The sequence below is a fragment of the Chanos chanos genome, chromosome 5 (assembly GCF_902362185.1).
Source record: "Chanos chanos chromosome 5, fChaCha1.1, whole genome shotgun sequence".
NCBI lineage: Eukaryota > Metazoa > Chordata > Actinopteri > Gonorynchiformes > Chanidae > Chanos > Chanos chanos.
The window spans coordinates 28563315-28575814 of record NC_044499.1 but is presented as its reverse complement, the minus strand read 5'-3'; the positions used below and the strand labels follow the sequence as shown (position 1 = coordinate 28575814).

At 43.1% G+C, this 12500-nt stretch overlaps 1 protein-coding gene across 1 annotated transcript in view; it reads right to left on the bottom strand.

Moving 5' to 3' along the window:
* aatkb (apoptosis-associated tyrosine kinase b) overlaps positions 1 to 12500 on the bottom strand; it is a 48236-nt gene that overhangs the window by 10262 nt on the left and 25474 nt on the right. Inside the window, exons 2-3 of the mRNA XM_030775475.1 lie at positions 9930 to 10063; positions 4907 to 5048 (exon numbers count right to left, since the gene is read on the bottom strand). Of these exons, the coding sequence (XP_030631335.1) occupies positions 4907 to 5048; positions 9930 to 10063 (276 nt within the window). The remainder of the gene's footprint in view (positions 1 to 4906; positions 5049 to 9929; positions 10064 to 12500) is intronic.

The following is a 12500-nucleotide window of genomic DNA, read 5'->3' as shown; positions in this document are numbered from 1 at the left end:
GTGAACAGACAGATCTTTGTCAGAACAAGTGTGTGACATGCTGTCTCATTCCATCCCCCTTTCAGCCATACATCACGCCCCTCCGACATTCCAGGGACCCGCCATTGCACGAGCCCCCTCATGACAACGCCTCGCTGGGGGGAGAATCGGGCCCTTTGTCTGGTCACTGGTGCTGCGTGGTACCAGGCAGAACAGCAGACACACTAAGCCCATTCTTCTGGAAGCTTTTACCATTGGATTTAATGAGAGTGCTACTGCCCTGCCTCCCTACCCTGGTATCCACAGGGCGGGTGTTTAGAGGAGCAGAAAAGGAGACGATAGAGGAGAGGAGATGATAGAATTTTTACTGTCATTTTCTCTATTTTTTCCCACCATTTTCTTCTGTCGGGTCATTTAGATAATTCAGATTGTGTAAACTTTATGTCCAGTTTGGCCATACTCAACACACATTATATTAAAACAGAGATGCTGTTACAATAGCAGAGTATTGGGAGATTTTGTTGGCTTGACCATTCTGCATGTATTTGAATGGCTGCATTAGATCAGAGCAGAGATCAGAGGCTGTTGAACTCTTCGTGAGATGCATGTGAGCAGGACATAGACTCATAATTCACAATTAATGCAGCACGTCCTGACTCCACTCATCCAGATTTATTTCATACATTAATGAGGTTTCATCATCACAGTTACCCCTGTGACTGCTTCACAATGCCTCTCACAAAGACATTACAGAGCACCTTCATACAAATCATTTAACATAGTGTAATGTACAAATGAAGACAAAGATGTATAATGTCATAATAAAATCGCTCTCAAAATAAAATCATTCAATTAATCTACATATACACTTATATGTATGTATAAATGTATATATGCTTAGAAAGGCAAAGAAATGTCTAGAAAGGCCTGTCATTACTCACTCACTCACTCATTATCTAAGCCGCTTATCCTGATTAGGGTCGCGGGGAGGCCTGTCATGCATCATACAATTCACAGGTCAGTGTATGATACAAGTCTGTGGTCAGTGCATGTTTGTGTGTGTCTGTGTGTGTGTGTGTATCTCTACATATATGCATGAGTAGGTGCCCCATCCCATAATGTTTTATGTATGTGTGTGTGTGCGCGCGCGCATATCTCTGCATATATGCATTAGTAGTTGTAGTGCGTGTGTGTGTGTTTGTGTGTGTGTGTGTGTGTGTGTGTGTGTGTGTAGAGTGAGGAAATTTGCCAAATGGCTTCCAGGAATACAGCCTCCTGATGTATGATAAACATAAATCATGCTGTAGGAGCTAACAGGAATGGATATGACCAGAGAGAAATCCTCCTCCACTCTATTCTCTGTGTGATGCAGTGTCTGAAGCGTGGTCCTGGGGACTTCCTGGTCCCTAATTCAATCCTGCCTCTTCCAGCCAAATGGAGGCATTTGGAGAGCTGAGCTGGGTGTGTTACTGTCTTACATATGGACATGTGTGTGTGTGTTTATGGGGTGTGTGGATGTCTGTGAAAGTGTGTGCGTATGTGTGTGTGTGAGAGAGAGAGAGAGAGAGAGAGAGATCTGGTGCATTTTGTGGTTTTATGTAAGTTTGTGGAAGGGTGTGTGTGTGTGTGTGTGTGTGTGTGTGTGTGTGTGTGTGTGTGTGTGTTAGATTCTCTGGTCAGCACAGCTGGATTAGGGTGGATTCTCCTCAGCTCTGGTGTTTCAGCTTTAAGACCCTGGAATCTCTCTCTCTCACACACACACACACACACACACATGCACTGATATACATACACACTGCCTCTCTCACCCTCTGTCTCTCTAAATTCCAATGAGTTGAGACCAGGAATGAGGTGACAGACTCTGATACAGTGCTGCAGGGAAATCACTCTGGAATAATTGGTCCTCCTTCTTTGTCCACAGTGACATCACACCAGTCACACCTATCTCCACCTGTGCCTTCAACCTGCCCCCAAAAAATCAGCCAATCCCAGCTGCACAGCTGTCCTAAAGGGCGTTTCCATAAACTGAACAATAGTATCAAAGCATGCTGTGCATGACGGTACACCGTAAGTATTACAGACGTAAAGGAGGCTCACAGGCTTTCACGTAGGGTCTCATCTTATGGTTTTATAATCAGCCTTGTCCATAGGAAGTGGAAGGCCCTCAAAAATAAAGACATTTTTGTTGTATGTGAAGGACAAGAGAGAACAAATGATGGCATTTACACAGCAGAAATAAGAATTTTTAAAAAATCTGTAAAAAAAAAAAAAAAAAGTCAGTGAAAACAACGGAGAAACTGACTGGAAACTTGAAGGGGTTTTAGAAACACAAATCTTACTGTTTTAATATTCTGTCGTGTCCTGGTGTCGTCACCCTGGTGTAGAAAGTAATTTTGCCACGATGTATCATATTGGTGTAATTCAGATGAATTTGGTCATAAACATGAGACGAGAACATGGGGACTTGTATATTGTAACACGGACCTGCCAACCTCCTTCTCCAGTGAGCAGCTTTCATCTAATGGCCATCTGTTACTGATAAACATATTGCTGTTTTTGTCTGTTCATCCTTGTCTTTAAGTCAGAGTAGACCGGTCCACTGACCCTGTCTGTAAGCCAGAGTGGACAGGTCCACTGACCCTGTCTGTAAATCAGAGTGGACCAGTCCACTGACCCTGTCTGTAAGCCAGAGTGGACAGGTCCACTGACCCTGTCTGTAAATCAGAGTGGACAGGTCCACTGACCCTGGACTCAGATTTCTCTGCTCTGCTCACTAATCCAAACAGTTTCCACACAGGCAATGCCATTAGCCTGTTCATTTCACTCTCACAACTACACCACATCTCTTAATGTCAAGATTATCAGAAAATCAAATCATGGTCACAGCACAACAAAGAGTATAAAGAGTGTAAGGAGTACATTAACACAGTGCCTCTGGAATGAGAAGAAATGACAAATATCCTTTATCATCACTAAGATCTCAGGCCACCACTATGACACATGACCACTATATGTCTGTGCTATGTCATTGTCTCAAATCTCTCTCTCTCTCTCTCTCTCTCTCTCTCTCTCTCTCTCTCTCTCTCACACACACACACAAACATACACACACACACAAACACACACACACACACACACAAACCTTATTTAACACGAGGCTGCTACCACTGCAGAGAGGACAGGTGACACCTATGCACACATATACACTCAAACACACTCTCACTCTTTCTCTCCATTTCTCTCTCCCTCTCTCTCTCTCCCTCACTCTCTTGCTGTTTGCCTACTGGTGAATGTGCCTGGCTGCAAGAAACCTCTCCTTCTTCTTCTTCTCCTTCTCCTTTCTCTCCTCTTTCTCTCTCTTTCTGATTAACATGAGGCTGTTATCACTCTGGAGAGGACAGGTCACACTGTGAGGTCAGGGGTCGTGAGAGTTCGGTCAAACCAAAGACTAAGACTCATTATACAGGTCAAAGTAGCACTCATCTCTGCTCCCCTCTGATGTCATCAGATTTTCTTCCCAGCAACACACACAGCTCAGTGCTGTTCAACAGAGAGCACAAGTGTACGAAAAAGATAGAGAGAAAAAGGCAGAGAGACAGAGACAAGGAGAGGGAGAGAGACATTCTCAGAGATCTACTCCAGGAACAGTCTCTCTCGCATTCCTCACATTCCAGGCCACACTTCTGTAGGCTGGCCTGAATTGCATTATATAACAGCCAGATGTCTGTGTGGCTTGGGATAAGTTAGGGAGAGAGAGAGAGAGAGAGAGAGAGAGAGAGAGAGAGAGAGAGAGAGGGGGGAACAGAGTGTGGAGCTGAGAGAGGATAAAGTAAAAAAAGAGGGAACAAAAGACAAAAGGGAAAGAGCAAGAAAGAGAAAATTGAAAATCAAAAATTATGACTGAAACAGAGACCACATTCAAAATGAAAACCTTTCCCGCCCTGTTCCACGGTTGAGTCCAGTTCTTGGGGTAGGACTGTGAGCCAGGGGAGAACCCGGCCCAAACAGAGGAGAGGAGAATAGGGCGGCATGACAGGGTGGAAGCCCTGGGCTCAGTCCAAGGAAACTAAACTCCTTTATGAAAATCTTCAGCTAAAACATGTAAAGCTCTGATGTGAGCTGTATCAGAAACAATGCAGCAAACAAGTTTGGAAAGAACAAAAATTTATGGAGATGTGACAGCCAGGCATTCAGTCAGAAAAATACTGCAGAGATCATAAACTGTAGAAAAAGATTTTCAGTTGATCTATCAGACATCAGCTCTTCTCTTTGAAAAGACCATCTGACTGACCAATGGCAATAAAAAAAACCCCGTATGAATTTGAGTGAGTCTAAGTCTAAAGTAAAGCCGAGTTATCAGTAACTTTACCAGGCAACACTGAGTCCATTCTTTCTCACACTGACACACTGCCGTCACCAGCCTCAGATGATCCTGATCCTTCAAGTTCACCTCTCAGTTAAAACTGCCTCTTCATGAATCCGCACTAGAGCAGTGGGGATAATGATTCTGCACTGGAGCAGTGGGGATAATGATTCTGCACTAGAGCAGTGGGGATAATGATTCTGCACTGGAGCAGTGGGGATAATGATTCTGCACTGGAGCAGCCGGGATTGTTTTTCACATATCCATGTGTACTTTTTTCTAGTGAAACATGACCCACTTAAGTTGAGGTCTCCTTCATAACCATATATGAACATGGTTATGATTTCATGGCTGTGAATATGGGGTGAAAACGTTCATGAAAGACAAATCGATGTATATATGTATGGACATGATCTTGACTAACACAGAGGTTACAAAGCACTAGAGTTTATATGAAAATACAGTTATAAGAACAAACCAATAAAGTGAAAAAAAACCATTTAGAGTTACCTGAAGCAAAATGTGGAAATAATAAAATACCCAGCATTGCTATGGTGACCTCACCTGAGCGTCCAGGTTGCTTGGCAACCGGGAGGGAGAGCTCTGTGAGAGGGAGGATGTAGACGTCGGGACCTCCCTGGGAGGCCGGGGAGCCAAGCGCAGACTGGCCAGCCTCCTGCTCCTCTCCCTCTGCATTCTCAAACTCCTGTAAAAAACATGGAGGGTAAAGGTCAGAGTTCAGAGGAATGAGCAAAACCAACATTTATCTTCAGCATGGTCTGTTAAGCATTGGGTTGTTTTGCCTTAGCTGTCATGTATGCTACTGCTGTAAGTTTATAGAAGAATCAAAAAGCCACAGTGTTACAGCAAATAAAATGAGAGTGAGTCAATTAAGGAGTCAAAGCAAGAGGGTCCCTGTTCAGTCTCAAACAGTTTATTCCTGTGCAAAGCAAGGCGAAGACATTCAGTGGAGGCAGGCATGTATGACCCATGTATGACCACAGCTTACAATGTCCTTAGATGTGAGGAGTATAAATTATGAGTATGCAGTAGATCGAAGATTGTAGATATTCATTTTCTGCATGTGTCGTGTGTCTGTCATAGTGCACAGTCTGCACTGTGTATTTATGATCGTTAGTTATCTATGTGAGCAGGACAAGTGGAGTGTGAGTGGCCATCTGAGAGAGAATCTCTCTGGACATCTGGTTTTGACCTGACAAACACAAACACAAACACAAACTCATGACGGTCAGTGAGGGAGGAAATCGATAACTTGCAGAAACGTTTGTGCAGCCTGAATGAGATTACACTCTAAATCTGTCTTATCCAGAGAAAGCTGTTTAGTCGTAAAACATCACATTCTCTAAAAACAGGAACTTTCATCTGCCATTTCATGTCTGTGTGTGCCTGCCCTGTGTCACACAGAACGCTGAGAATAAAAACAGCAGAGGAGGACTGTGACAGAGGATGAGGAAAGCAAATGAAGGGAAAAAAGGAATTTGGCAGGCTCGGAAAATCGGAAATTAGCTTCCAGATGTACTCCAGAGCTCATCCACTGCATGTACTTCAGCACCGAAGGTCAAAGTGACGGAAAACAGAGACCCTGTTAGACTCCAGTTCTCTGTCTTTCACACACACACACACACACACACACACACACACACACACACACACACACACACACACATGCACGCAAACAGATATGGACATGGACACACAGGAGTGCACACACACACACACACACGCACACACCCCTGCTGCCCTTGATTTTCCCACTCACTGTATGGACTGTCATTACAATGCAGAAAAGATGGCTCTGTTCTATAATAACTTCCATATTCTAGAATTCAGATATCTGGATAGATTATCTACACTACCACAGATATCAATCACACACACACACACACACACTCATATAAACGTCTATGTCTGTGGCTCCATATTACAGAAAAATCTAAAACACCAGTCCTGCTTTAACTCTCTGAGGAGATGATATATGAATACAATATTATATTATATGTTATGTTATATCCAAAGTTATATCCAAACACTAATTTAACATATGCTCTTAGAGGACTGAACAGACTCCTCTGTAATAAAAGTCTAGTCTGTAAAAGCTGTCTAAGAGCCCAGCTTAACGTAAGATGTGATGTTGTCTCTCTGTTAACCACAATTCATACAGGGACACACAAAGTAAAGGCAGAGAAGAATCTGGAGTCTGCATTTGACAACCTGACACTACATATCGCTGACTGGACAGAACAAAAGTCAGAACAAAACATTTTCCAGACATTCTCCAAATGTTTAACCTGTTAACCATGTCTCTTCACACTTACTTTAACACTCTACCAGCATGCCACACATTAAACAGGAATACACATCACAGCACAAAAACAGAACACATGCAGATAAACACACACACACACTATGCACTTCCCTAGGCGCATCCTAAGGTCTTACCTAGTGTCAGTTGCTAAACCCTCTGGGTGAAGATTCATTGTGACAGTAGCCACTGCACAGAGCGTCTGTGAGCTATGGAGAACTATGGGGCCTGCAGCCTGCTGTACTCCTCCCCACCTCCTCCCCCCCATAAGTCACAGAGCTTCTGGCACCTGCTAGGAGTACTGCCCCAACACACGCGTGTAGCACAAAGACCACCATCAACTCGTGCTCAGACAGAGAGAGGGGAACAGAGCTCCAGTCTCCGAAAAAAGAGAATGGACAGATGACTGAGATGAAAATGAGAGAAAGAGAGAAAGAGAGAAAGAGAGAGAGAGAGAGAGAGAGAGAGAGAGAGAGATGAAGGGAGGGGCAGTTCCTGTGTTTCTCCTCAGAGAGAAGAGAGATGAGAGGGTGGCAGCTGAGAGTACCAGAGGAGTCCCAGCAAAAATGTGAAAAGCAGAAAAAAGACAGACAGCGAGAGAGAGTGAGAGAGAGAGAGAGAGAGAGAGAGAGAGAGAAAGAGAAAGAGAAAGAGAGGGGGGGTGAGGGATGGGGAGAAATAGAGTGATGTCATGAGCACAGAATGTGAAAAGCCTTTCCTCTCTCTCTCTCTCTCTCTCTCTCTCTAAGTGACACATGTGCACAACAGTCCCCTACTCCAGTGTAGGATGAGAAAATTATCTAACACACACACACACATACACACACAGCCTGGGAAACACTCAGGATTTTTGTTTGTGTAAGCGTGTGTGTGTGTGTGTGTGTGTGTGTGTGTGTATGTGTGTGATTTCCTGTGAATTCTGGGAGAGGGGGCGTCTCATTCCAGAAGGAGGCCAGAGGAGAGAGAGAGTGAGGCCCAGAAGCAGGAAGCCCCTCTGGTTCTCACTCCCTCAATCTCTCTGGTGTGTCTTCTCTTCAGCCCCCCTTCCTCCAAACTCGCCCACTCCTCTCTCAAACACACCAGGCTAGTGGGTGGTCCAGCACCAGAGAGGAACAATGCAGACACTCTCTCTCTCTCTCTCTCTCTCACACACACACACACACACACTTTTCCATCTGACCACCATTATTCAGCAGACCCGTGGAACAGTGTGACAGAGTGTGTGTGTGTGCATCTTAAAATGTGACTTAGTTAATAAATATGACTTTGACGAGTGTTTCTAATGGTACACATTGGTTCTGATATTTAAGATCAGATAATCACATCAACATATGAAAATCATATAATACCACATAACACCCCTAAACACATAATACAGGGTCTCTAAATGACAGGTCTGCTCACAAAATGTATGACAACATAAATATCACACGTTCGTGTGAATAAACTGTCGAAGTCAAGGGAAAAAAACAACCTCTCTCCATCAAAACCAGTTTTTACTCTTTAAGAGCTGAGAGCGAGAAATGTCAGATGATATTTTCTTCATGTTCAGATGTATTGACAGGGAGGTGTATTTCCACCCAGAGACAGTTAGGAGCTAGGCTTGGCCTATACCTCAAACCAGCTGCTGAAAGCTGAAAATATGCCATTCTCTCTCTCTCTCTCTCTCTCTCTCTCTCTCTCTCTCTCTCTCTCTCTCTCTCCCACACACACACACACACCCTATTTTCTCCCATGTCTTGACCCACTTTGTGGAGCTGTTGAAACTGCTGTGAACACACAAAAAGCTGGCCCTATGAGAGCAAGAGTGCTGCTAGCTGCTCAGTGATAAATATGCCCAGTAGGGCCAGCGTTTGGACTGGGCTGCTCTTCACCTGCTTCTGACCCTCATTGAGACAACACTCAAGTGATTTTAAACCCAGAATAACTGAAAGACTGAAAAATAGCTAGAAAACAAACTCAGAGGTTCCTCTCACTGATGACCTAAAAGATATTTAGTCCTTGGGTGTATAACCGTAAGTGTGTGTGTGTGTGTGTGTGTGTGTGTGTGTGTGTGTGTGTGTGCGCGCGTGTGTGAGTGAAAGTGAGGGAGAGAGAGAGGGGAGAGAGAGAGAGAGGGAGAGAGAGAGAGAGAAAGAGAGAGAGATAGAAAGAGAGAGAGGGAGGGAGGGAGAGATAGAGATAGCTTCTAGATGAAGATACATACGTATATAGAAGTGGAAGTAGAGGTACTTTATTTGTCACACACACACTGAGCAAGGAGCAGTGAAATGCAGCCTCTATATATAAAAGATATACAATATATGTATATCACTAACAACTACTATACTGTAAAGAGACTCCTGGGTCTAGGGGTCATCCTTTTTTCTGTCTCAGGGCTGATCGTCACAATGTCAGTGATAGTGAAACAAATCACATGACTGTAGCATATTAATCTGATTGGCTATGGCCTGCACCATGGCAGTAACTGAGTGATTTGATTGTCATTTGCTATTTTCCCCCCATCATTAATATATTAAAGTCATGTGACATGAAATGCCAGGAGGGGAGGAGAGAGGAGAGAACTAGGTTATTTTACACTTCTGTGGATAAGATCGTGACATGAGGGAAATGTTTTAAACATTCACCTCAACAGCTGTGACATCATCACTTCTCAGAGAAGAGCCATGGCCATGGCCATACAACAGAGCCCACTGTAACTGGTAAACAGACCATACTAGTACTGAATTAAAACGCAGCTCTCTTTAATACTGTACCTCCTGTTATAGCACTCTACTGTTCTAGAATACTGTACCTTCTGTTTTAGCACTCTACTGTTCTAGAATACTGTACTTTCTGTTTTAGCACCCTATTGTTCTAGAATACTGTACCTTCTGCTTCAGCACCTGACAGTTCTAGAAATCTACACTCCACTGTTCTATTTTTCTAGAATATTGTGCCTTCTGTTTGAGCACTGTACTGTTCTAGAATACTGTACCTTCCATTTTAGCTCTCTACTAGTCTAGAATTCTGTACCTTCTGTTTTAGCACTCTACTGTTCTAGAACTCTACACTTTACTGTTCTACTTTTCTATAGTACTATACCTTCTGTTTTAGCAATCTACTGTTCTATAATATTATACTTTGATCACTTAAGATATTAGTCCCAGTTTCATGTCAGGATTGAAAAGGTAATGGTTTTTTATAGCAGAAGAGCTGATTTTAACACACAGATAACAGGCTGGAAAACTTTTGACCAGATTGGACCTCTGTTAGTGAGCTCACCTTAAAGCCGATGCCCCCCTTCTTACAGCACAGGCAAGTCAGCATGAGGAAGATGAATGTGAAGAGGCCAGAGAAAGACACTGCTACCACAGCCAGTGAGGATGACCAGGAAAGCTCACTCAGAGGAGCGCCATCTGCAGGACAGAGCAGGAATGTTTAATAAGTATCCACTACATGGTAAGCTTTCAAGAAACAGAGTTCAATAAACAGAAGTAAACAGAGTTCAGTAGATTACTGGACACTATGTACACAATAAGTGCAACAACAAGGCCCAGATAGAAATTGTACAAAGTGAATAAGATCTAAGGTGTGCTCCAAAGATCCTTTTTTTGGTCTATCTCAAAGAGGCCAAAGATGCTCGATGGCACAGATAGCACACAATAAACATTCCTCAGAATCAAGTCACGTTTCCTGAGGTGAGAACATTCTTTTTTTTTTTTGGCTGCCCCAAAATACAGCTGTGTGAGTCTATTGCCTTTTTCCTCCTTCAAAACCAACTGTAAACACAATCCAGGACTTTATGTAAACACAGTTGACTTGTGTCGTAATGGAGAAACACTCTACTTTGGTCCGTGAGGCCAAAGATGGCCCTGTTTTATCTGTCCACTGTAAATAATTTAGGATGACTGACTGTAGACAGCACTGGGCACACAGGACTGTACAGTAGAGGGAAGGTGGGAGATCTGCAGGGCTCTCTGTGGCCATACACTGAGGGACACTGCACTAATTAACCTCATAAATACTGCAAACGCTCCTATAAATATTGAAAAGAATTCAAACTTCAAACTTTCTGGGCTGAATGCTTGCCAGGAAAAGTCTGGAGAAGTTTGTCCAGGAAACTTGATGTTGATTGGATAATGTCTGCTTCACTGCAGAGTCACCCAGGCATAACCAACAGATGCTGTGAAAACTGTAATATCTTTTAAATTTGTGCTATTATGATGCAGATGAGGCAGGAGTGACTCAGCCATTTCCAAAGCATTTTACCTAAAATGTCACGTTGTATTTCTGGGGTCAGTCATAAACATGAATAATTTTGCATAATGCAACTTCAGAACTACTTCATAACAATTCCTAATTAGCTTGGGGAAGTGGTGCTGTCTTTCTTGCTGGAAGCTATGTAAACTATAAATCTACGTAGCCAGTGTTCAAACATTCACACAGATGTTCATGAGTGACTTTATGCTAACTATATTTAGCTAAACATTTACGCATGCAGGACAGCTCTACAATTACCATTAGATTAAACCTTTCTTCTTCCTGAGGCATAACCACAGTTTAGAGAGGGCTGATGTATAATCTCTCCTTTTTTATCTTTCTTTCTTTTTCTTTCTTTCTTTCTCTCTCTCTCTCTCTCTCGCTCACGCACACACACACGCGCACACAGAGGAAGAGGACAAGAGAAAGAGAGATTTGGAATAATGTCTGCTGTCAGCTCCACAGGTAACAGTTCCATCTTAGCTCTTCCTTCAGCTCTGACACAAAAGCACTACTCAGACAGGATGTGTGTCAAACACAGTGCCTGTCCTCTTCCCATCTGTGCTCTCTTCTCTTATTCTAACAGTTTCTCATTTAAAACCCTCAGAGATTGCAGGAGATATTCATCGTGAACCAGAAGAAAGTTGTTTTCACTCAGAGAAAATAAAAATGAAATCTCCTAATATGGAAAAAAAAAAGCTTCCTCAACAAGCTCAAACCGACCTCTCTGCTCCTTGAATCCTGAAACAGAGCTCTCCATTAAACATGCCATCTAGGATTTATTATCACTGTAATCGTGCTACAGGTATCCTTTGGATGAAGGCAGCTGTTACTGACAGATAAACAACTGTGGTCTGATCAGAGGCATTCTTCCTCAGAAGGTACAAGGAGTAAGAAAAACTCGGCTCATTCAGTCTAACAGAGACCTGAGCATACTCATGCTTAAAACGCATGGTTTTAAGACTAGGTGTGTAGGATCAGAGCTGGATAAAGCGAGACTATAAACCATAAAGCCATAAACCAGGACTGAACTTTTGAAAGATTGGTGCTAGTGCAGTGTAAAATGAACAACAAAAAATGCTGACACAGAAAACCGAGATGGCCGGTCAAATATAAGCAATACTGGGCTTGATTTGGATCAGAACAGGAGGAAGAAGTGGCATTGGGCTTACATATTCAACATCCACGTAAACATAACCTTACCAGAACAGGATAGAGAGGGACGGGGTTCTTCTCTGATAGCGTAAACAGATGTGAGGAGCTTTGTGCTATTCACTGGCCAGACTCGCATTAAATCCATTCATCTGCTATAATTTAATTAATGCAGACAGGAGACAAGGTTCCTGTGAAGTCAGTGACATTGGGGAACACCATAGACATTTGTCCTTTCTCATGAATGCAAAGAGAGAATCCAGAGGCTGTACAGACTGAATGGAACGATGTGTGAATAGCTATGAGTGTTTGCTGTATAATCGGTATCTCTGCTGTTTACCGTCTCTCTGAGCCCTGTGTGTATTTTTACTCCAGAATTACAGCCCCAGCAGTTACCGTGGAAACAGATGGGACAGACAGGAGCATAACATTGGTTCTGAA